The sequence below is a fragment of the Mytilus galloprovincialis genome, chromosome 11 (genome assembly GCF_965363235.1).
Source record: "Mytilus galloprovincialis chromosome 11, xbMytGall1.hap1.1, whole genome shotgun sequence".
Classification (NCBI taxonomy): Eukaryota; Metazoa; Mollusca; class Bivalvia; order Mytilida; family Mytilidae; genus Mytilus; species Mytilus galloprovincialis.
The window spans coordinates 5,728,926-5,756,714 of record NC_134848.1 but is presented as its reverse complement, the minus strand read 5'-3'; the positions used below and the strand labels follow the sequence as shown (position 1 = coordinate 5,756,714).

General features: G+C 32.7%; 2 protein-coding genes across 2 annotated transcripts in view; both read left to right on the top strand.

Annotated features, from left to right (window-relative positions):
* LOC143051535 (uncharacterized) overlaps positions 1 to 27,789 on the top strand; it is a 342,484-nt gene that overhangs the window by 209,654 nt on the left and 105,041 nt on the right. The gene's annotated exons all lie outside the window — the stretch shown is intronic.
* LOC143051545 (uncharacterized) lies at positions 840 to 27,301 on the top strand. Its single transcript, XM_076224440.1, has 8 exons — positions 840 to 901; positions 7,506 to 7,581; positions 8,088 to 8,345; positions 9,385 to 9,870; positions 11,412 to 11,551; positions 13,188 to 14,381; positions 16,185 to 16,668; positions 17,619 to 27,301. Exons 1-8 carry the CDS (start codon positions 887 to 889, stop codon positions 17,651 to 17,653), a joined length of 2,688 nt encoding a protein of 895 aa, XP_076080555.1. The 5' UTR covers positions 840 to 886; the 3' UTR covers positions 17,654 to 27,301.

The following is a 27,789-nucleotide window of genomic DNA, read 5'->3' as shown; positions in this document are numbered from 1 at the left end:
ATCATACTCCAGTAACACGTCTTACTACCAGCTAATCACATTCCACCAACAGATCTAAAACCAATCATACACTATAAATAAAACTACCATCACAACTACCATCTATTTTTATTACCACCATACACCTTTCACCAATCATACACTATTAACAAAACTACCATCTAATCATACTCCAGCAACACATCTTACTATCATATAATCACATTCTACCAACACACCTGACACCAATCATACTCTATTTAACAAAATTACCATCTAATCACATTCCATCTACACACCGTACACCAATCATACCCTTTTATCAAAACTTCCATCTTATCAAACTCCTGCAACACATCTTACACCAATCATACACTTTAAACAAAACTACCATCTAATCATATTCCAGCAACACACCTTACACCAATCATACACTATAAACAAAACTACCATCTAATCACATTCCACCAACACACCCTACACCAATCATACACTATTAGCAAAACTACCATTTAATCATACTCAAGCAACATATCTTACACTACCATCACAACTACCATCTTATCACATTTCACCAACACACCCTACACCAATCATTCGATAATTTCTTTAGCAGTAAAATCTCAAACATTATTCATTGATCTCTTTATAATGACACTTCATATTTGTTGTTGATTTAGGTTCACTGGTTTTTATTTCAAGTATATATAAATAAGACAACATTCTGCATTGCATGGGTAAAATTAATGCAACAGTAACCTATTACTTAATGTTTTACAGTTTTTGAAATAAAAGATGTATATGTGTATAATTAATGAAAGATTATTTGATTGTATTTCAGGGTAAGACTCCTTATGATCTGGTAAGAATATCAAGGGTAAATCCTGAAGAGTGGAGGAAAGAAGTGATGAACTTCCTTCAGGTAAATAGTCTTGTTGTACTTTAAAAGATATTCACAGATTATAAGAGACAAAACAGACATGGTACAAAGAAATTACAATAAAAAGATTGCCTGTAGTTTTCAATGTCAATGAGGTAATTTTTGTCAGTTAACAATGTAAGTTGACAGTTCCAAGCTTGTTGCCTAATATACATGTTGACATCTGTGAAAGACAAATGTTTAAAATCTGTGTTCTCATCTGTTGGATGTCTCTTATTGTATGTGTCATCAGCTTGGTATCTCCTAGGTATATACATCACATCATCTCCTTGTATGTGTCATCAGCTTGCTATCTCCTAGGTATATACATCACATCATCTCCTTTTATGTGTCATCAGTTTGCTGTTTTCTAGGTTTATACATCACATCATCTCCTTGTATGTGTCATCAGCTTGCTGTCTCCTAGGTTTATACATCACACCATCTCCTTGTATGTGTTATCAGTTTGGTATCTCCTAGGTATATACATCACATCATGTCCTTTTATGTGTCATCAGCTTGGTATCTCCTAGGTATATACATCACATCATGTCCTTTTATGTGTCATCAGCTTGGTATCTCCTAGGTATATACATCACATCATCTCCTTGTATGTGTCATCAGCTTGGTATCTCCTAGGTATATACATCACATCATCTCCTTCTATGTGTCATCAGCTTGCTATCTCCTGGGTATATACATCACATCATGTCCTTTTATGTGTCATCATCTTGGTATCTCCTAGGTATATACATCACATCATCTCCTTGTATGTGTCATCAGCTTGGTATCTCCTAGGTTTATACATCACATCATCTCCTTGTATGTGTCATCAGTTTGGTATCTCCTAGGTTTATACATCACATCATCTCCTTGTATGTGTTATCAGTTTGGTATCTCCTAGGTATATACATCACATCATGTCCTTTTATGTGTCATCAGCTTGGTATCTCCTAGGTATATACATCACATCATCTCATGTTATATGTCATCAGCTTGGTATCTCCTGGGTATATACATCACATCATCTCCTTGTATAGGTCATCAGCTTGGTATCTCCTAGGTATATACATCACATCATCTCCTTCTATGTGTCATCAGCTTGCTATCTCCTGGGTATATACATCACATCATGTCCTTTTATGTGTCATCATCTTGGTATCTCCTAGGTATATACATCACATCATCTCCTTGTATGTGTCATCAGCTTGCTATCTCCTAGGTATATACATCACATCATGTCCTTGTATGTGTCATCAGCTTGGTATCTTCTAGGTTTATACATCACATCATGTCCTTGTATGTGTCATCAGCTTGGTATCTCCTGGGTATATACATCACATCATCTCCTTGTATATGTCATCAGCTTGCTATCTCCTAGGTATATACATCACATCATGTCCTTGTATATGTCATCAGCTTGCTATCTCCTGGGTATATACATCACATCATCTCCTTGTATGTGTCATCAGCTTGCTATCTCCTAGGTATATACATCACATCATGTCCTTGTATATGTCATCAGCTTGCTATCTCCTAGGTATATACATCACATCATCTCCTTTTATGTGTCATCAGCTTGCTATCTCCTAGGTATATACATCACATCATGTCCTTGTATATGTCATCAGCTTGCTATCTCCTAAGTATATACATCACATCATCTCCTTTTATGTGTCATCAGCTTGCTATCTCCTAGGTATATACATCACATCATGTCCTTGTATGTGTCATCAGCTTGGTATCTTCTAGGTTTATACATCACATCATCTCCTTTTATGTGTCATCAGCTTGCTATCTCCTAGGTATATACATCACATCATGTCCTTGTATGTGTCATCAGCTTGGTATCTTCTAGGTATATACATCACATCATCTCCTTTTATGTGTCATCAGCTTGCTATCTCCTAGGTATATACATCACATCATGTCCTTGTATGTGTCATCAGCTTGCTATCTCCTAGGTATATACATCACATCATCTCCTTCTATGTGTCATCAGCTTGCTATCTCCTAAGTATATACATCACATCATCTCCTTTTATGTGTCATCAGCTTGCTATCTCCTAGGTATATACATCACATCATGTCCTTGTATGTGTCATCAGCTTGGTATCTTCTAGGTTTATACATCACATCATGTCCTTTTATGTGTCATCAGCTTGGTATCTCCTAGGTATATACATCACATCATCTCCTTGTATGTGTCATCAGCTTGGTATATCCTAGGTATATACATCACATCATCTCATGTTATATGTCATCAGCTTGGTATCTCCTAGGTATAAACATCACATCATCTCCTTGTATGTGTCATCAGCTTGGTATCTCCTAGGTATATACATCACATCATCTCCTTGTATGTGTCATCAGCTTTCTATCTCCTAGGTATATACATCACATCTTCTCCTTGTATATGTCATCAGTTTGCTGTCTTCTAGGTTTATACATCACATCATTTCCTTGTAAGTGTATTCAACTTGGTATCTCCTAGGTATATACATCACATCATCTCCCTTTATGTGTCATCAGTTTGCTGTCTCCTAGGCATATACATCACATCATTTCCTTGTATATGTCATCAGCTGTGTATCTCCTATGTATATACATCACATCATGTCCTTGTATGTGTCATCAGATTGACTTCTTTAAAACTTTATATTTTAGAAGATGGAAGACCTGGATGCTTCATACTTTGTATATGGATGCCTCATGTTAAGAAGTTTCAGTCAGTCACATGTCCAATGTCCTTGACCTCATTTTCATGGTTCAGTGACTACTTGAAAAAAAGTTAAGATTTGTTGTAATGTTAATTTCACTCTTATTGTAAGTAATAGGATAACTATATTTGGTATGTGCGTACCTTGCACGGTCCTCATGCCCGTCAGACAGTTTTCACTTGACCTTGTCCTCATTTCATGGATCAGTGAACTAGGTTAAATTTTGTTGGTCAAGTCCATATCTCAAATACTATAAGCAATAGGTCTAGTATATTCGGTGTATGGAAGGACTGTAAGGTGTACATGTCCAACTGGCAAGTGCCATCTGACCTTGACCTCTTTTTCATGGTTCAGCGGTTATAGTTAAGTTTTTGTGTTTTTTGTCAGTTTTTCTTATACTGTCTGCAATAGGTCTACTTTATTTGGTGTATGGAATGATTGTAAGGTGCAGTAATATCTAGATGTCAGGTGTCATCTGACCTTGACTTCATTTTATGGTTTTGAGTTTTTGTCTTTTTTTCTAATACTATATGCAATAGGTCAACTATATTTGGTGTATGGAAATGTTTTATGATCTATATGTCCATGATGTCAGTCGCACAGGTTTTATTTGACAGTGACCTAATTTCACGTTTCATTGCTCTGTGTTAAGTTTTTGTGTTTTGGTCTGTTTTTCATAAACTAAAGCAATATGCGAATTATATTTGTAGTATGAAAGAATTGATAGCTGTACATGCCTGCCTGGCATGGTTCATCTGACCTTGACCTCATTTTCGTGATTCATTGGTCGATGTTTAGTACTGTTTTCTTGATTAATGTTAAGTTTATGTGACAGTTGTAATGAAGCTTTATATTTAGGACTATCAACATAATATCTATCTGCCCTGGGATTTTCAGACGAATCGGACAACCTGTTTTTGGGTTGATGCCCCTGAATTGGTAATTTTAAGGAAATTTTGCAGTTTTTGGTTATTATCTTGAATACTATTATAGATAGAGATAAACTGTAAACAGCAATAATGTTCAGCAAAATAAGACCTACAAATAAGTCAACATGACCAAAATTATCAGTCAACCCCTTCAGGAGTTATTGCCCTTTATAGTCAATTTTAACAACTTTTTCGTCATTTTTTGTAACTTGTACAAAAATCTTCTTCTCTGAAACTACTGGGCCAAATTTAAACTACCTTAGCCACAATCATAATTGTAGTATATAGTTTAAAAAATGTGTCCGATGACCCCACCTACCAAACAAAATGGCCGACATGGCTAAAATTATAACATAGTGGTAAAATGAAGTTTTTGCTTTATATCTTTAAAACTAAGACATTTAGGGCAAATCTTTCAAGATTTAAATGTCCTTTAGAATAAGATCTATCCCTCAAAAAATTTCGGATGAATCCAACAACCCTTTGTTGGGTTGCTGCCCTAAAATGGGTAATTGTAAGGAAATTTTGCAGTTTTTAACTGGATTTTTGTGACAAAATGTCGGTTATTGATTTGGGGATGTATGGCGGGCGGCCAGACGGGCGGGCGGCCAGGCGGGCGGGCGGGCGGTTGGCAATCAAATATTGTCCGTGCATTAACTCATGAACCGTTCAACCAAAGCTTTTAAAATTTTAATATGTTATTACTGACAACTATACGAAGGTCAAGTTTAATAATGGCAATTTTGACTTTTACCGTTCAGGAAGTATGATTCTTGAAAGATTGAAAAATGGAGTTTCCAGTCGTGTCCGTGCATTTATGCATGAACCTTTCTACCAAAGCTTCCGAAATTTTAATATGCTGTTACTGATGACAAAATGGAGGTCATGTTCAATAATGACGATTTTGACTTTTACCGTTCAGGAGTTATGGTTCTTGAAAGATTGAAAAATGGAGTATCCAGTCGTGTCCGTGCATTTATGCATGAACTGTTCTACCAAAGCTTCCCAAATTTTAATATGTTGTTACTAATGACAGAATGGAGGTCAAGTTCAATAATGACGAATTTGACTTTTACCGTTCAGGAAGTATGGTTCTTGAAAGATTGAAAAATGGAGTTTCCAGTCGTGTCCGTGCATTTACGCATGAACTGTTTTACCAAAGCTTCCCAAATTTTAATATGTTGTTACTGATGACAAAATAGAGGTCAAGTTCAATAATGACAATTTTGACTTTTACCGTTCAGGAGTTATGGTTCTTGAAAGATTGAAAAATAGTGTTTCCAGTCGTGTCCGTGCATTTTCTCATGACCCTTTCAACCAAAGCTTTTGAAATTTGTATATGTTGTTACTGATGGCAAATTAGAGGTCAAGTTCAATAATGACGATTTTGACTTTTACTGTTCAGGAGTTAAGGTTCTTGAAAGATTGTGAAATGGCGTTTCAATTCACATTGTTGCATTTACTCATGAACCATTCAATCTAAGCTTTTCTAATTTTAAGATGTTGATACTGATGACAAAATGGAGGTCAAATTTGATATTGACGATTTTCACTTTCACCATTCATCAGTTATGGTTCTTGTGATATTGCCAGGACACAAATAAATATTAATAAATCTGGTTTGCTGTCGTTGTGACAGCCTCTTGTCTCAATTATGTATAATGCGTATGGTTGATAACACTTCTGTTTTCGAACTTGGCAATGACTGCACCTGAAAAAAAAATGAAATATTTGAAAAAGGACATCCCACTACAACTCAAGTGCCAGTAAGTGTGGGTTGTATCATCAGCCTGGTCAAACGAACAACTTGAAAATATGTATTCCCATTTTCTCTATAAAGAATAATGTGTCTGACCTGTGTATTTCTTGATCTTATATGCATTTTCCAAATATTATGTGCAAATTATGGGCAAATTTGAAATTTTTCTAAAAATCATTATTTTCATTGACAAAAATGGGCCTTTAAAATTAGGCTTTTTACTCAATTTTGTAAATATCAAAATAAACCAATGAAATTTGGTTTTTTAAACAGTCATCTACAATTAGGGCAAAATAAAACAAAACATTTGATTGTATGTTCTTGCACGCCTGAGAAAACAGTATTTCATTTTTGTTTGTTCATAAACAACAAATGAATACAAGGGGAACAACCAGAGTTTTTTATTTACATTTTCTTATACTAAGAGGAATAACTCAATGTGTTCACTCACTAATTTTATTAAGTATAGTCTGTTTCATCAGAAATCATTTTCTCTGCATTCTTTACAACTTTCACTCTCATTGGTTGGACTGTATACTTCAGACCTCAGACAATTTAATGCAAGTACTAGTACACCAAACCAGTCATAAAAAATGTATAGGCCTAAGTCTGTCAAAGGAGGTTAAACATGATATGTGACAATGCAAATACTAAACTTTAGAATGTAAATGAATATCTTTAACCAATGAATTCAAAATACTAATATCTATTCAATTTCACAAATATATACTGAATAAGCATCATGTAAATCCTTAAATAAAGAAACATCAAATTTATAGTTTTAAACAAGGGAAATAACATTGAACATTCTGAAACTGATTATACTAGTAAGGGAGACAACTACATATGCACTTTCATGTTTAGTCAACGTGCATCACTATGCATTATCTTTAAATAATGCGGCGAAGAGGAATGATTTTGTTCAATACAATGACTGTACCTATTATAACAATAGATGCAAACAACAGAATCAAAGTTGGAAATAAGTAAAGGATTACAGTCCATTCAAGATAATTGTCTGTGTCTAGTTAAAATAAGTTGTGATTGCATTGCGCATTTCAACTTCCTGTAAAATATAGAGTTATTGTCCTTTAAATCTACTTGCAGATAGAAAGGCTATTAAAATATATATGTATTAAAACTATTTGACAAGTTTTCACATGGGGCATGATAGTCTATAGCATATTTTTCTTTTGTAGACTGCCATGTCAAAGACATCCCCAGAAGTAACTCCTGACACCCATTTACAGGAACCTGCAGCACCAGTAGTTGAAGGTAATCATCTAATGTTAATTATTCAGATACCGGCTGAAATGATTTATAGTTACTTTTTCTAACATACGGAAACCTTGATATCTGCTTATAATGTTCTAATGAAAAATGATGAAAAAAAACAACAAATTGATGGGAAAAGTGAAGTAGGCTATTGATGAAGATTGATTGATTACAGATCACCATGATCACATTAACTTTAAAATCATTCTCATCTAATTTATACTTTCCTCAACGTGCTGAATATATTTTGGATAATCATTCTTACTAGTTCCTCTCACAAGGCATGTGACGTCAAAATCATTCTTACTAGTTGCTGTCACAAGGCATGTGACGTCAATATAATCATAAAGGCAACAGTAGGATACCGCCGTTCGAAATTCATAAATCGATTGAGAAGGCCCTAATATGAACTGTATGTCTCGGACCTAATATGTATAAATCGGTAGACAGGTATGACCTCTTACTAATGACTTTTTAGGATAAACATTTATTTATTTACATTTCAGACAGCAAAATACCAGAACAAATAAAAAAGATGGATCATGAGTCGATTGCCATTTATCTGAACGCCCTTGAATCGGGTTCAGAAAGAAGACGGGATATAAATTTAATAATTGTTGGAAAAAAATCTGTTGGAAAGACTTCCTTAGTACGAAGATTGTTCCGGGAGGAGTTACAAAGCGTAAAAAGCACAAATGGTATAGAAATTCATCGGCGGAGATGTCGAATAAATCTAAGTAACTGGAAATGGAATAAAGTGTTAGGTAAATATGCGATTTTGTTCTCACTCTCGTTTTACATGTTTTATTTATTGCAAAGTTATCATAGAAATAATAAAACATAGTAAACATAATTTTACTTTTTTTTTTTAAATCTGTGTATGCTGTTTTTATGTATTTACTTTTTTTTTATTTTTCAATTCTTGGAAACACATTTTTGCTAGACCCTAGTATGAACCGTATGTCTCAGACCTAATATTAATATTCAATATTTAATTAATGGAATTAAAGATAGGCATGTTGGATGTAATTTAAACTAAAATACAGACTAATGATCTTCAGTACATTATCACAATTTTTTTCTCTCGCAAAAATGACTATGCTTATGTAAACTTATCCTCGCATCCGTTTTATTATATGTAAAAATGTTACTTTTTTATATAATTATACTGTTTTGCAGTGTACTCTTTTATACTTGAGACTTAAAAAGCTGTGTGATTTATAGGAATTGTTTTTAATAAATTTTTAGTGCCTGCATTTCATGTTTATATGATATTCAATGTCTTATTAAACATTGTTCTCAAGAATGCAATCCAATCAACGCAAAAAAAATAAATGAAAATGTCTAATCAGATGGATGTCTGGATTGAGTGTTGTATAAACCCTTTGGCAATTTAATCCTTTAACAAATACTTTACTTCTACTGTAATTTCATTATTTCAATTACTGCGATAGTTGTTACTGTAAAGGTTTTATATGAAAATAAAATGTTATTGATATCTATATTTTTTGAATGCAGATACCCTTATTCGTTTGATGTGTTTGAGCTTTGATTATGCCATTTGAATACAGACTTTCCATTTTGAATTTTCCTCATAGTTCGGTATTTTTGTTAATTTACTTTTTTCTTGATAATGACCTATGCCTTAACAAATTATTGTTTTGTGTTTAGTTTCTGAGAAAGAGGTGGACGTGATTTTCGTTATTTTTTTTTTATTGTATAACATATGAAATTGGTGAAGTTTAATCCTAACTTCCATAGATTTCTTCTGTACTATGAACACTTTTTACTAATTTTTTTTAGATACAAGATTAGTGAAAGAAACAAGTATCAACAATAGAATATTGCAGTCAATTGTCAAAGAGTTACATCAAGATAAAGAAAAACCAAAGCATGACATATTGGAGATATCTTCATCAGATCAGATATCAACAGATGATAATAAGGGCACAATCACCAAAAATATTGAACATGACAAAGAACCTCAACCCAAAATGAATTATCAGTTTGCTTATCCGGAGATTACAGAATCGCCCTTGCCACTGGACATTAAGCAACCAACAATCAATCAATCAGAATCGCCGTTTTCTAAACTGGCAAAGGATGAGCTGTTAAGTATAATCGGATCTGCTGTAGACTTACAAGACGAAGACGGCTATGCAAATTTAACAGTGTGGGATTTTGCTGGTGACATTGAGTATTACAACACACATCAAACGTTTTTGAATTCAGAAGCAATTTTTCTTGTCGTAGCAAATTTACATGACATAGATGACACAGTATCCTACGGTTTGTAAAGTCAATTTGTGCTTCCCTATCAAATTTAAAGATATAATTATATTAAATGTAGATACGAATTATTCTTGATGTTCAGATCATACAAAAACAATGAAACTAAACATTTAACATGTTTAAGACAGCAAATTTTAATAAGTGTTTTTTTTTGTTAAATGATTTTTATTATTTGCTCTAAACAACACTACTTTTCGTGTTTCATTATTTAGTATAGCCATTTACTATCTTGACTTGCATCTAGAAATTGACAATGAGGATCGGATGAAAACAAAAGTTTGTGACAAAAGAGATGATTTCAGCTTCCCAATTGTTCTTTCATTTTCTATGTAGCAACATTCTAGCAGTGTCTTCCCATGAAGTATATATCAAGCCAAGTGTTACAGAGGTGCAGTTGAAATTATCCCTTCTAAAAATTTACAGAAGCCATCAATAGTTGGTTTAACGTCATTAAATATCTGTTTTAAAGATGACGATGGATATGTTCCAAAAGTCGTAACTAGAATCCTGTCCAATTTTGTCTCGTATGTAACCTATCGAATTATACTTATCACCAGGTTTTTAAATACACGAACAACACGACGGGTGCACATATAGAGTAGAATCTTCCCTGAGTGCATGAAATCACTCCAGTTTTTGGTTGGGTTTTATGATACAAATGTATCAATTGTTCATTTATTGACCATATTCAATGGGATTTAATTCAAAGTCTAGAACACGGTGGGTTCTTTATTAAGCTAAATGTAACTGTATCTTTAGATTTTGGATTTTTTGCACCGTGTTTAAATTGATCCACATTGAGGTCCTATGGGTCCAAATTAAATTTAGTTTGATTTTAACAACATTTGAATTCAATGGTGTTTTTTTATATGCTTAATCTAACTATGCAGAACATGGTAGGTTTGTTTATAACTGTTTAAAGTTCGACCTTTTCGCTGGTATCAAGCTGCGCCTCGCATTGTGTTTTATTAATGTATAGCATTTTGCTTTCTGAACATGGAAAATTTATGGACTCCATCATTAAATCGGCTTTATTACCAGATTACCATAGGCATGTTCCATTTGTAGTTACCACGATATCGTTCTATTTACGTCGACTCTGACGTACAAGTGAGACTTATCGCCCAATTTGCACTTACCACACACAACACGACGGGTGCTGAATGTGATATAGGATCTGCGTACCCTTCTTGAGCACCTCGCTTCAACCCTGATTTATGCAAGGTTCATTTTGTTCTCTCGATTGTGTTCTATATAATGTTGTGCATACTTTTGTTTGTTTATTCTTTGGGTTTTTTTATCTGCCAGATCGTTATCGCTTTCTTTTTGACTGATGAATGTTGATTCGCCGTGTGTAACTTTTGCCGCCTTTTAAACACTGATTTCAATAGTTATATTTTTTACTTGCAATATTGTAACGGTCTGCAGGATAAATCATTATATATTTTTTATTGAATGAAGTAATTATATTCTTAAGAATCATTTCAAGTGCAGTCATTCACCGAAATATTTAAATATTAATTTGTCTTTAATCACAGGCACATTCAATTTCTGGATGGATACAATACATTGTTATGGAAGCATAAACAACAAAACTGAAGCTGTATTGCTCGAAGGAGCTCACAACCTTCTAGATCCACCAGTTATTGCAATTGGTACACACAAGGACAAATTTCAGGTATTTATATCAAAGTAACAGTGGAATAGACATGTTGATTTAGTCTCTGTTTATAAAAACTTGACAACTGAATTTGCGCCTTTGAAAATATTTATTTTTTATTTTGGTGTGCTCGTCAAAAATGTGTGTCAGACCATTGAGTTTGTCGTTTAATGAATGTGTTTGTATGATCATTCCTTAAATGTTATTGTATTTTTTTAAACTGACTAAACATAAAATATACATGAAAGTAACAACACTTGGTTAGCATCTCATTAGGAACATTCATGCTATGTTTGATTTCATTCCGTTCAGTGGTTCACTAAAAGAAGACATTTATATGTATTTCCCATAGGGTCCTATGTTAAACTAAGTCCCCCACTGGCGACCATCTTGGATGATGGATCGGCTACAAAGTAACAACACTTGGTCAGCATCTCATAAGGAACATTTATGTTATGTTTGGTTTCATTCCATTCAATGATTCTCTATAAGAAGAAACTTGTATGTATTTCCCATAGGGTCCTATGTTAATTTAAGTCCCCCGCTGGTGGCCATCTTGGAAGATGGATCTGCTACAAAGTAACAAAACTTGGTCAGCACCTCATAAGGAACATTCATGCTATGTTTTGTTTTATTCCATTCAGTGGTTCTCTAAACGAAGTCATTTGTATGCATTTCCCATAGGGTCCTATGTTAAACTAAGTCCCCTGCTGGCGGCCTTCTTGGACAATGGATCGGCTACAAAGTAACAACACTTGGTCAGCAGTTCATAAGGAACATTCATGCCATATTTGGTTTCATTCCATTCAGTGGTTCTTTTGAAGAAGTTCAAAATGTAAAAAGTTAACGACGGACGACGATGGACGCCAAGTGATGAGAAAAGCTCACTTGGCCCTTCGGGCCAGGTGAGCTAAAAAGGAAAAGAGAATAAAGGAGTGGTACAATGTCAACTCAAATACAAAAAGTCCAAGTTTAGAAAATGTTTTTATGTGTACCCACACTACTCGAAGATGTTATTACTATAACAGTGTATGTAAATAAGAAGATGTGGTATGACAATGAGACAACTACCGACCAGATAAAAATGATAAGCACTCATACAATGTAGGTAATCGTACAACGACAATAATACACACCGTATAGTCTGTGAAATGAAACAATGGAAAAACTTATGGCCTTATTTATAGCGATACAATTTATTAAATACTAATTGACAGAAATGCTTGAATCAACGACAGCCACTGAATTACAGGCTACTGACGTCGGACAGACACATAGACACATTAAGAATGTTGTGGGGTTAAGCATGTTTGTGAACACGCAACCCTCCCCATTGGATCGGTACGAAGCACAAACCAATCAGCATAAAAACAAAAGACTCAAAGCCGGCTTAAAAACATCCTGATTGAAAACATATGAAACAATTCAATGCGAAAACTAACAGCCTAACTTATACAAATGTTATATCATAACAATTTACGAAAGCCAGAGTATTTATACATCCGCTCTAGAAAAAAAGACACAGAAAAGTACAGATATGAGAATAGTAATAGTTACTGACAGCCAAAAACATCATAAGAAATCATGTATCTAGACTGTTTAAGCTAAATGATAATGAAATAATACAATATCACTGTTTCTGTTTTTGCGAAAGGACGAAGAACAATGCAGAAAACGTCTCGAATCCTACACTGATAAAATATTTAAAGATTCCAAGCGTCACCTGAGATCAATTCACCTGATATCCAACACAGAGGATGAAGAAGATGCTTTTGGAAAATTGAGAAATAATATATTTGCCACAGCAAAGAGTAGCGCAAATTGGAATCGAGAATACCCTGTTAAATTTATTCAGATGGAAAAAGCCATCAACTCTGAACTAACGATCGGAAAACAAATAATTTCTTTTGAAAGAGTAAAAGAACTAGGTGAGAAAATACCACTTCCGATAACTGATGACAAGGAGCTTCATCTCTTTCTCAGGTATCAACATGAAATTGGTAACATGATATTTTTTGAAGACATTCCGTCATACATCATACTTGATCCCCAATGGTTAGCAAATGCCTTTACATGCATTGTTACAGCCCAGCAGTTTCAACTGGAATTACCACACTTACAATGGAACAACTTCAAACAAACAGGAAAGATGGATCCTAAGCTATTGGAAGAAATATTCAAGAAACAATCAGCAGACATGAGGATTCATAAAGAGCATATACTGGAAGTAATCGAAAAGTTTGACATTATCATCTATCCATTGCTATTGACGGAAAGTGGAAATGTACAAAGGGAGCATAGTTTTTTTTACGTTCCATGCATGCTTCAAACATTAAAAATTAAGGATATTGATGTATTGTTTAACGTTTCAAATGCTAACAAATCTACATGTTTGTGTTTTGTCTTTAGTTTTTTACCGCCGTATCTAATCAGCAATCTGATTGTCTCTTGTCTACGAGAATATCCTCTAGCAGTGGTAAAGGGCGAGATAGGCCTCTTCAAGGATTGTTGTGTATTCAATATTGACAGAACTGGCTGTGCAAAATTTGTATTAGCAAAGAGTAGTCATATGATTCAGCTGCAAGTATGGCAATGGGACGAAGTAGATACAGAGGTTAACCAAGCTGTTTTAAAAGTTGTCGAAAGAGAAATCAACAGAATTATCAACACGCGATACAAGTTGAAAACGGTATCTTTCGAGAAAAAATGGAAGTGTGAGACTACCAGTTTCTCCTTTGACACAGGATTCCATGAATTTGATCAAGTAGATGATGGGAAAAAATATTATTGCGAAGAACATGCGACAACTCATAAATATAAAGACTATTGGTCTGGTGAGAAATCAAAGGTAATGTTTCTATTTGTTTTAGATTATTTTTATTTAGTGGGCATATATTTGTGACACGATGAAATCCAATTATTGGTAATTTGTATATTTATTCCTTTGATGTGTACTCGTTGTTAATGTCAGTATCAGTGTGGACTGATTGTGATAAAGATAAAAGTATTTGGTCCATTCCCAATTGATATGCGCGACTGTACCACGTAATGATCTACTATCAGTTCCATTTACAAAATCGTGCGTGATTTTGTTTTCTTCACAGAAATGCACGTGTTGTTTTGTTAAGTAAACGCTTGTCATTGTGTATCTTACTTTTTTTGTATCAGTAAAGATCGTTAAGTTTTTAAGATCGACTTTGTCTAATTAGCTGAAGAGCATTAAGGATCCAAAATTCCAAAAAGTTGTGCCAAATATGACTAAGGTAATCTATTCCTGGGATAAGAAAATCCTTAGTCTTTTTTACATGTGTCAAATAAAGGCAACAGTAGTATACCGCTGTTCGAAAGTCATATATCTATTGAGAGAAAACAGATCGTGTTTCAAACTAAAACTGAGGTAAACACATCAACTATAAGAGGAAAACAACAAAACTTTTGTTTTACAGGAAATGTACGCAAAACCCGACCAACACTATAACTTATAATTTGAAGCTCACCTAACTGTATTTTGATCAGAGACAGAGTTTTCATTTATAAACTTGAATATTAAAAAGTCTTGTGTTGTTCTTATGTGTCATCTTTTTCTGTTTGTTCAGAAGGATTTGTTCAATTTGTTCATTCACTATTGAGGGTTATAATTCATATTCAGACGCAACACATAAAAAGTGACCAAAAAGGTATCGCATGAGAGAAGCTAAAAAACATACACACTTTTTACATTTTTTGTGGGACCTTCATATAAAATTAATGTTGCATTGTAAAAATAGTTTTTCATAGATCAAAGAACAATTTGCGAAAAAAATACAGGTTACCCTAGGGTCTTCATCGATTCATATTTCTGTTCCGGGTCGAAAAACAAATAACATGACACGGAAAATATCACGAAAAGAGAAAGTAAAACAGTTGAGTTATATCTATTTAAATGTTTGAAATCAGAAATGAACTTTCAGATAATTTACAGCCATCCTACATACTAATTTTTTAAAGTGCCTCCTTTTTATGCATGTTCAGTGCTTTCCTAAAATGAATGTGGTCGTTTACAGGATTAACGCTTTATAACGAAAATATTAATATGATTTTTAAGCAAATTATCCATCCTATTTCACTTGTTTATGATCGTATCATACTATGCTATATGAAAAATAAAGAAATGTAACTGATCGGTATGTTGCTATTATTAGTTGTTTTATGTATGTTGAAGGCAGAAGTAATGAAATGCATGTAATAATGCATCTTCAATCAATTGAAGAGAACGCCATCTATGTCCTAAATATCTGTCTTCGTCGAACAGCATACTACGTAGATAGCTCATTTAAAAAAAAATGCTCGACTGTAAAATTATTGTTGAATGGAAATACTTCAAGTATATCTTTAAGAACATTGTGCTTTGTACAAATCTCGCATGCTTGCAATGATATATATATGTATATCTTTTTTTTTTTTTTTTTAATTATTCAAATAAATTTGACGTAATTTTGAATATTCTGACGTCACATTGAATTTTCTGTCTATCATTATTTCTGTGTTCTATCCTTTTTCACTGTCCCGGTGTATTTACTGCCTTGACTAAATTTTAAGGCTACCTACCTGTTAATAGATGGCAATTATATAGCATTAGTTTGTATCATTACATATTTCATTGATATTATAGGCTCCCAGTAGATTAAGTAATGAGGAACAGAATTACGTCAGAATGTCAAAGATAGTTCTAGAGGTATTATCAGGCGTTTTATACGATCGCTTATTCTTAGATACAAAGACTGGAGAAATACTTGATCGTAAAAAGTTGGACATAACAGAAATGTGTAAGAAATATTGTGCTTTAAAAATAAACTCTCCAAGTAAAGGCTTTAGGAAAATAGAAGAGGTTGACCAGATTTCTACCAATGAAGATGCTATTGGTGACGACATTCAACGGATACGTGTGATCAGAAATGAAATGCAGCATTCTTCTGTCTTTGCATTAGATGACACACGATACCAAACACTAATCACTATAGTTCATGATATGTTAACTAGATTTGACCAGCGTAACAATCCAGCAGGTGAATCCTATGTAAAACGATTAGACGAAATCAGGAAAATGGAATTAGAGACCAGGAGTTTTGAAGAGATAAAAGAACGAATGAAAGCAGGTAATTTAAGTGATATCTTTTTCATGTTTGAAGTACAGGAATAAATCCTAAATCTTGAAAGACAGATAAAACCACCCCCAAATAGAAATCGATGGCAAAGAGTACAACAGTAAAAAATCACTACACTAAGCAGTATAAAACCAATGCTTTGAAGCCAACAAAAAAACGTTCCCCTTCGTTCTCGGCTGTTGACGATTACGATCAGAAAACGTGAATACAAAAGTTTATCCTCTTTACATTTCCTTGTTGATAAAGGTAGATAAACTGCAACTTCCAATTAACAAGTCTCGTCAGATGATATAATACTTTTCTAAAACTATTAAAAAAATACTTGCTTTTATACAGAAAAGAAAAATAGGAATGCAAGTATGCAAAACCAAATATATCAACCCCGAATTTAGAACAACTTACTATTTGTTTGCACGATTTGCTTGTTATTTTTGTGACGTTTTGTATAATATATTAGGCAATGAAGAAAGTGTCCATTACAATACCTCCTAATCAAAACAAATGTTCTTAAACAGCTATTAGATATATTTAGACTGAAAATGTCAAGTGAAAACAAATCGATATTTACCACTTGTGTTTTATACCTTGTTGATCTTTTTCACATATTTTGAATTATTGTATTGTATCTTTCGACGTAAATATGCTTCAGACATGTATATTATGTATACGATTTAAATGTAGTTCAACATCATTTAGATACATACAAAATATGACAACATCCGGAAAAATCAAACAAATACTTAAACCAAGTCTGCATCATTAATTCTAACTTGAAATGAACAAATCATCTGGATAAATTGAACACAACTAAGTTATTCTTCATGTTAAGGTAAACGAATAAAGATATGTTGCTCTAATTAGGAACATTATATTATCTCAGTGTCGGATGCAAACACGTTTTGCAAATGATTTTTTGACAGAATTTCTTTTGAATTTTTCAGAATTGATGGAAAAGATTCATGCAGTTTTTCGATAGTGTGGTATCTGATGCTTTGAACGATATTTGTTAACTCATTTTTGTATTCACCATTTGCGGTCAATGGGATAAATATTGAATATGTGAAAAATTGGCATAATGGAAAAATGTAATGAACTACTCAAACTATAATTTACTAATTAAATTGACAAAAAAGTCAATGGTAAACAATAAATATAAACAAGAAGATGCGGTTTGAAAACTCTCCATTCAAGTCCCAATGTTATAAAAGTTAACTATAGGTCAAAGTACGAAGCCGCGACACACACCAATCAGCAAACTATAAATTCTAGTGTAAAACCATTCATACAGGACGACTGAGGACTTATTACAGAGACACACATATGAACCAAACCAACAAACCACATACATCGAACAATAAGTTACTGACTTAGGACAAGTGCATATAACTGCAGAATGTGTTTGATATATTAACTAGTATTTCAAGATAAGTTGAAAAATAGTTGTTAATCAAAAAGTTAAATCATCAATATGTTTGATCATGAAAAGAAAGCTTTGTGTCGAAAGTTGTGAAATCAAGGATCTTTGACATAAAATTGCTATAGGAGGCATTTTGATTTTTTTGTATAATTAGATTCTTAATTTTAAGCTAGAGATGTCCATCAGAAACCAAGGATTACGTCAATGCTTCATTTAGATCATTATAACAACGTCTAAATTCAACTATTTGAAGATAGTCGAAGATAAATACGTTACACAATGTGTTATTGACCAGACACTATATAAACGGAGTCGTTTATGGCATTAACCGATTCTGATTTTATTGCTTAAGGTCACAAGCACACTGTATCTTATTATATTCTCAGTTAATGCAATTTGTGTATTGATTCAGTATACCTATTATTATTGATTCTTTATACCTATTATTATAGATTCTGTATACCTATTATTATAGATTCTTTATACCTATTATTACTGATTCTGTATACCTATTATTACTGATTCTGTATACCTATTATTATTGATTCTGTATACCTATTATTACTGATTCTGTATACCTATTATTATAAATTCTGTATACCTATTATTATTGATTCTGTATACCTATTATTACTGATTCTGTATACCTATTATTATAAATTCTGTATACCTATTATTATTGATTCTGTATACCGGTACCTATTATTATAGATTCTGTATACCTTTTATTATTGATTCTGTATACCTATTATTATTGATTCTGTATACTGGTACCTATTATTATTGATTCTGTATACCTATTATTATTGATTCTGTATACCTATTATTATTGATTCTGTATACCTATTATTATTGATTCTGTATACCTATTATTATTGATTCTGTATACCGGTACCTATTATTATTGATTCTGTATACCTATTATGATTGATTCTGTATACAGGTACCTATTGTTATTGATTCTGTATACCTATTATTATTGATTCTGTATACCTATTATTATTATACGACCGCAAATTTTGAATAAAATTTCGTCGTGTATTGCTATCACGTTGGCGTCGTCGTCTGCGTCGTCGTCGGCGGCGGCGTCGTCGTCATCGTCCGAATACTTTTAGTTTTCGCACTCTTACTTTAGTAAAAGTGAATATAAATCTATAAAATTTTATCACAAGGTTTATGACCACAAAAGGAAGGTTGGTATTGATTTTGGGAGTTTTGGTCCCAACATTTTAGGAATTAGGGGCCAAAAAGGGCCCAAATAAGCATTTTCTTGGTTTTCGCACTATAACTTTAGTTTAAGTTAATAGAAATCTATGAATTTTGACACAAGGTTTATGAGCACAAAAGAAAGGTTGGGATTGCTTTTTGGAGTTTTGGTTCCAACAGTGTAGGAATTGGGGGCCACAAAAGGGCCCAAATAAGCATTATTCTTGGTTTTCGCACAATATCTTTAGTTTAAGTAAATAGAAAATAATGAAATTTAAACACAATGTTTATGACCACAAAAGGAAGGTTGGTATTGATTTTGGGAGTTTAGGTCACAACAGTTTAGGAATTAGGGGCCAAAAAGGGACCCAAATAAGCATTTTTCTTGGTTTTCGCACCATAACTTTAGTATAAGTAAATAGAAATCTATGAAATTTAAACACAAGGTTTATGACCATAAAAGGTAGGTTGGTAATGATTTTGGGAGTTTTGGTCCCAACAGTTTAGGAATAACGGGCCCAAAGGGTCCAAAATTAAACTTTGTTTGATTTCATCAAAATTGAATAATTGGGGTTCTTTGATATGCCGAATCTAACTGTGTATGTAGATTTTTAACTTTTGTCCCTTTTTCAAATTGGTCTACATTAAGGTCCAAAGGGTCCAAAATTAAACTTCGTTTGATTTTGACAAAAAATTAATCGTTTGGGTTCTTTGATATGCTGAATCTAAAAAAGTACTTAGATTCTAGATTATCGGCCCAGTTTTCAAGTTGGTCCAAATCGGGGTCCAAAATTAAACTTTGTTTGATTTCATCAAAAATTGAATAAATGGGGTTCTTTGATATGCCAAATCTAACTGTGTATGTAGATTCCTCATTTTTATACGACCGCAAATTTTGAAAAAATTTTCGTCGTATATTGCTATCACGTTGGCGTCTGCGTCGTCGTCGTCGTCGTCGTCGTCGTCGTCGTCGTCGTCCGGCGTCCGAATACTTTTAGTTTTCGCACTCTAACTTTAGTAAAAGTGAATAGAAATCTATGAAATTTTAACACAAGGTTTATGACCATAAAAGGAAGGTTGGTATTGATTTTGGGAGTTTTGGTCCCAATATTTTAGGAATAAGGGGCCAAAAAGGGCCCAAATAAGCATTTTCTTGGTTTTCGCACCATAACTTTAGTTTAAGTTAATAGAAATCTATGAAATTTTGACACAAGGTTTATGACCACAAAAGAAAGATTGGGATTGATTTTGGGAGTTTTGGTTTCAATAGTTTAGGAATAAGGGGCCAATAAAGGGCCCAAATAAGCATTTTTCTTGGTTTTTGCACAATAACCTTAGGTTAAGTAAATGGAAATCTATGAAATTTAAACACAATGTTTATGACCACAAAAGGAAGGTTGGTATTTATTTTGGGAGTTTAGGACCCAACAGATTAGGAATTAGGGGCCAAAAAGGGACCCAAATAAGCATTTTTCTTGGTTTTCGCACTATAATGTTAGTATAAGTAAATACAAATCTATGAAATTTAAACACAAGGCTTATGACCATAAAAGGAAGGTTGGTATTGATTTTGGGAGTTTTGGTCCCAACAGTTTAGGAAAAAGGGGCCCAAAGGGTCCAAAATTAAACTTTGTTTGATTTCATCAAAATTGAATAATTGGGGTTCTTTGATATGCCGAATCTAACTGTATATGTAGATTCTCAACTTTTGGTCCCGTTTTCAAATTGGTCTACATTAAGGTCCAAAGGGTCCAAAATTAAACTTAGTTTGATTTTGACAAAAAATGAATCGGTTGGGTTCTTTGATATGTTGAATCTAAAAATGTACTTAGATTCTTGATTATTGAAGTTTTTTTGGTCCAGTTTTCAAATTGGTCTACATTAAGGTCCAAAGGGTCCAAAATTAAACTTTGTTTGATTTCATCAAAAATTGAATCCTTGGGGTTCTTTGATATGCCAAATCTAACTGTGTATGTAGATTCTTCATTTTTGGTCCTGTTTTCAAATTTCAAATTCTACATTAAAGTCCAAAGGGTCCAAAATTAAACTAAGTTTGATTTTAACAAAAATTGAATTCTTGGGCCTCTTTGATATGCTGAATCTAAACATGTACTTAGATTTTTGATTATGGGCCCAGTTTTCAAGTTGGTCCAAATCAGGATCTAAAATTATTATATTAAGTATTGTGCAATAGCAAGTCTTTTCAATTGCACAGTATTGTGCAATGGCAAGAAATATCTAATTGCACAATATTGTGAAATAGCAATTTTTTTTTTAAATAGAGTTATCTTTCTTTGTCCAGAATAGTAAGCAAGAAATATCCTATTTGTGCAATAGCAAGAATTTTTTTTAATTGGAGTTATCTTTCTTTGTCCAGAATCAACTTAAATCTTTGTTATATACAATATACAATGTATATACACTTTTTACTACCAACTGATAAATTTAAATAATCTTTACCATTCAGTGATAACAAGCAGTTTTTTTACATCTTAATATTTTATGATGTATTTAAATGAGTAGTTATTGTTGCAAACTCCATTAGTAATTTGAATTGATATCAGTTTTGAAAAAGGGAAACGGGGATGTGAAAAAAAAGGGGGGGGGGTAAATTTTTCTCATTTCAGATTTCATAAATAAAAAGAAAATTTCTTCAAACATTATTTTGAGAGGATTAATATTCAACAGCATAGTGATTTGCTCAAAGGCAAAAAAAACCTTTTAAGTTCATTAGACCACATTCATTCTGTGTCAGAAACCTATGCTGTGTCAACTATTTAATTTTAGATTTAAAAAGTTTGAAGAAGAAATCTTTAATTGATTTGTAAAATCTTGGCATTTGTTTTGTGTAAAAAAAAAAACCATGTAATGTCAAAAATTTGATCACAATCCAAATTCAGAGCTGTATCATGCTTGAATGTTTTGTCCATACTTGCCCCAACTGTTCAGGGTTCGACCTCTGCGGTCGTATAAAGCTGCGCCCTGCGGAGCACCTGGTTGGTCTTGTTTTCAAATTGGTCTACATTAAAGTCCAAAGGGTCCAAAATTAAACTTAGTTTGATTTTAACAAAAATTGAAATCTTGGGGTTCTTTGATATGCTGAATCCAAACATGTACTTAGATTTTTTATTATGGGCCCAGTTTTCAAGTTGGTCCAAATCAGGATCTAAAATTATTATATGAAGTTTTGTGCAATAGCAAGTCTTTTCAATTGCACAGTATTGCGCAATGGCAAGAAATATCTTATTGCAAAATATTGTGAAATAGCAATTTTGTTTTTAATTAGAGTTATCTTTCTTTGTCCAGAATAGTAAGCAAGAAATATCTAATTGTAAGAATTTTTTTATTTGGAGTTATCTTTCTTTGTCCAGAATCAACTTAAATCTTTGTTATATATACAATATACAATGTATATTCACTTTTTACTACCAACTGATAAATTAAAATAATCTTTACCATTCAGTGATAACAAGCAGTTTTTTTACATCTTAATATTTTAAGATGTATTTAAATGAGTAGTTATTGTTGCAAACTTCATTAGAAATTTTAATTGAGATTAGTTTTGGAATAAGGGAAAGGGGGATGTGATTAAAAAAATTGGGTTCAATTTTTCTCATTTGAAATTTCATAAATTAAAAGAAAATTTCTTCAAACATTTTTTTGAGAGGATTAATATTCAACAGCATAGTGAATTGCTCTAAGAGAAAACAAAAATTTTTAAGTTCATTAGAACACATTCATTCTGTGTCAGAAACCTATGATGTGTCAACTATTTAATCACAATCCAAATTTAGAGCTGAATCCAGCTTGAATGTTGTGTCCATACTTGCCCCAACCGTTCAGGGTTCAACCTCTGCGGAGCATCTGGTTGATTCTGTATACCTATTATTATTGATTCTGTATATACCTATTATTATTGATTCTGTATATACCTATTATCATTACTTTTACTTTTAACTGTTTAACTTTTTCTGTTTTGTAATTGTTTCATCATTAGTATTATTGATATGAGTATACCACATCAATTATGTTACAAATGTAGTGCAGATAGTATCAAACATCAATTGTATCATCAGATAACATCTTTTCTCGTTTAGTTTGACCGTTATTGAATTAAATGTTTAATGTTAAGTAAAACAGTTTCTCAAAAGTCAATAAATACACCATGTTCACTTGAGTGTATTTTAAATGCATAATTTGTTTTATATGTATATTATTTTTCAACTTCTCTGTAACCTTTGTACTTTCATGGTTTTATGAGAATAAACTATCTTTATCAGAATTAGAGTCAAAAACCACATATATATTGTGAATAAAAGAATAGATAACAAATTTGATTTCCTACACTTTTACAGATGAATAAGAAAATAAGAGTAAAAAAGTTTCAATAAAAATAACAAAGCCCAATGTATAGCCAGTCATTAGAAAATAAAGTAAATGTAATTTGTATAACAACACTGAATTGTCATTATATATTTAGAAAACTACTGGGGTATATACGACATTTGTATCCCTAATTGGAACCTCAAAAAACGTTATCATAACAACGGTTAACGTAGTCAAAAGCTGTACGGAACGCTAAGGAATGTCAGAGCCTCACAGAGGCAAACTAATGACTTGCTTCAGTCAATAGTACATTTTAAATACAAAATCACTTAATGTACACCTTTAATACTTAAATTTAATGTTAAAAGTGTTATTATAAATGATAACATACTCGATAAAAAAAAATCACAGCAGATTTAAAAATCCTTCACGTATGCCAAATATATAAGGTTGGGTTTTTCAATATATGTGTTGTAAAAAAACAAAGCCACACACACATACAAACACAAAATATGATATATAAAAAAATTATTGAAACTATTTATTAACGGGAAAAAATGTATCAAGATATAAAAGGTGCATTTAAATGGATTACTCAAAATATTAAAGAAACAATAAACAGGTAATGAATATACATGTTGCATTGTGAATGTTCAACAAATACCTACACTGGAAAATAACAGGTCAGGGGTAAACCGTAATATATGTGTAATTCAGGTCTCAGACAGGGTATATACTGTGACATTTCCGGCTTCGGGCTTATATCCTCTTCGCCTTCGTCTCAGGGGATATAAACTCTAAGCCGGGAATGTCACAGTATATTCCGTGTTTGAGACCTGAATAACATATAGTATTCAGGAATTTTAAGGAAAATGTTTCAGACCTTCGTCAATGATTATTACATTTTCTGTTATATTTCTGATGAAATCTTTCTTATAATTTCCACGGACAACAAAATGAAAACAAATCTGGTCGTGAAGTACATGTAATAATGGACTGTCCCAAAAAGACATGTCAACTATTTATCATAGTAAGAGGTACAAATAAATAAAATGTATACTTATTGACTGGGTATGAGTAGATAGTAAGTTTATTGTCACAAGGAGCAACTATTGTCATGAGGCGTAGCCGAGGGCAATAGTTGTATTCGAGGGACAATAAACTTACCATTCCACGAATATCCAGTCAGTAAGGGTTTTATTATATCGAAAAAGACAACAGACAATAAATGGCAGTGATAAATCAACTATCGTAATATAAAAAAGCAGAAACCCAACCATAACGTTAACTTCATAAATGTGTTCAAATGCTAAGGCTACGTCTTGCGCTGACGTTAACCCTAGGTACAATAGGTAAAACATGACGCCGTTACTCCCGCGGTATTTTCAAAATCCTCCAATTGTGTACCTGCATTGAAAATTCAGCGAAATAAAATGACACCTGTGGTCAAATAGTTTCATACAGGTCCAATAGTTGGAAACGATTGACCGGCCCAATAGTTCAACGATTACAATTTGAAAAAAAAGCATTGTGTACTTATTTTATATAGAAAATGATAACTTGGGCATAATAAATTAATGTTCAAACTCTATATTTTTGGTCAATAATTTATTATGATTTGCTTTGTCCTATGTCGCTAAGAGATTTTTTACTAGACTCCATATGAGATTAAAGTAAGCAGCAATATGTAACCTTACGATCTTCTACTATGAGCAAAACGCATACTCTATAGTGTGTAATAAATGACTATAAATATCTGACATACCTCCCTTTGAAAGTGTCGAATCACTGTGATTACACTGGTTTGTGAGTTGTATCACAGTCCTTTCTAACGCTTCCACATAAACTAAAGTATTCTAGTACACAAGAAACAGTTAAATAATTATGCTACTTTTTAAAAAGTGATTGGGGTTCTCAAAATAACAGCGTATGTCATCTGATAAAGAATTAAACATAATAGTAATGATTTCATTTAACAAAAAGGTGACGATAATATTCATTGGACGAACGGACCAACAGAAGGAACGACAAGGTTATTGAAATATAACGCTCAAGTATTATTTTCATCATGATATTCACATATTTTTAATTTGTGAAGATGATGTAAAGTTTACGTGAGATTTATGTGAATACTATTTTTTTAGCTCACCTGGCCTTAAAGGCCAAGTGAACTTTTCTCATCACTTGGCGTCCGTCGTTCGTCGTCGTCCGTCGACCGTCGTCGTTAACTTTTACAAAAATCTTCTCTAAAACTACTGGGTCAAATTTAACCAAACTTGGCCAAAATCATCATTGAGGTATCTAGTTTAAAAATTGTGTCCGGTGTCCTGGTCAACCAACAAAGATGGCCGCCATGGCTAAAAATAGAACATAGTGTAACATGCAGTTTTTGGCTTATAACTCAAAAACCAAAGCATTTAGAGCAAATCTGACATGGGGTTGATTTGTTTATCAGGTTAAGATCTTTCTGCCCTGAAATTTTCAGATGAATCGGACAACCTGTTGTTGGGTTGCTGCCCCTAAATTGGTAATTTTAAGGAAATTTTGCTGTTTTGGGTTATTATCTTGAATATTATTATAGATAGAGATAAACTGTAAACAGCAATAATGTTCAGCAAAGTAAGATTTACAAATAAGTCAACATGACCGAAATTGTTCAGTTGACCCCTTTAGGAGTTATTGCCCTTTATAGTCAATTTTTTACCATTTTCATAAACTTTGTAAATTTTTACTAACATTTTCCACTGAAACTACTGGGCCAAGTTCATTATAGATAGAGATAATTGAAGGCAGCAATAATGTTCAATACAAACACATCACAATCACCAAAACACAATTTTGTCATGTTACCATCTGCGTTGTTTGTTTAATATTCACATAGATCAATAGTCATAAATTTTTGTAAATTTTTGTAAATTTTTAGAAAATCTTGAGAGCCTCTCGTTTTTAAAGTATTTGAAAGTGTTTGAGATAATATCAAGTGTAAAAAACGTTCTTAGACGCAACTCCCAGCATATGTTGGGCCTGTACAGAGTCAGGCTATGTACACCATGTGTTTGTTGGTGCTGTACCTTTTAACCTTTTAATAGAGCCGCTGATGGATTTTTTTAAACGAAACACACAATGGCGTACACAATGATAAGCCTATGACTTGTTTTTCTGTGTTGCACGTCTGTTTTTTATTAAAGAGAAGTCGAGTTTGTAAATACAAAATGGCATTATTTATTGGCAGTTCTACAAAATGTAATTTTTCATTTCATCACCAAAACCAATATTTGTATAGTTATTCATTTTCTTCAACTTATTCGTTTATTCATTTATCAGCTATTTTTATTGGTACTGTGTGAACATGTGAATGTTTATATATTCTATAATATTGTCAGAAAAGGTGTTGCAACAGTTATAATAATCCCATAATAATAATTTCATACATAATATATTTCTTCTTGTATTCAATCATTCCAAACGTGTAAATAAAAGTCCTTAGCAAGATATAAAGACTGTATACATATCTTGAAAAATTAAGATTTACAAATTTAACATGTCAAGCTACCATTGTGTTTTTTTTTTTTTTCATTTTGTTATTTTATCACTATTTGTTTAAGTAGTGTCTTCTACTTATTTATATCTGTATGAACTTTTGATGAGTACTTATGTAAAAACAAAATATATTTATGTTCTTGTTCTAATTTATTAGCCAACAAATCAAAGCAACATCGACACGTTGAACCTGACAGGCCAACCTATCAAAGCAACATCGACACGTTGAACCTGACAGGCCAACCTATCAAAGCAACATCGACACGTTGAACCTGACAGGCCAACAAATCACAACAACATTGACACGTTGAACCTGACAGGCAAACCTATCACAGCAACATCGACACAAAAAAGCAGCATATTCGTACATATAAAATAATGAGTAAAATATTAAATAACATACATACCGAACTGAAAGAAAAATTCGAATCGGAAAGTTCCCTATCAAATTGCATAATCCAAAGCTCAAACACTTAAAACGATGAAAAACACCTGTCATATATTCGTACTTGGTACATGCATTTCCTAATGTAAAAATGGTGGATTAAACCTGGCTTTATAGCTAGCTAAACCTTTCACTTGTTTGAATTACGCATAAAATTCCATTATATTGACAACAATGT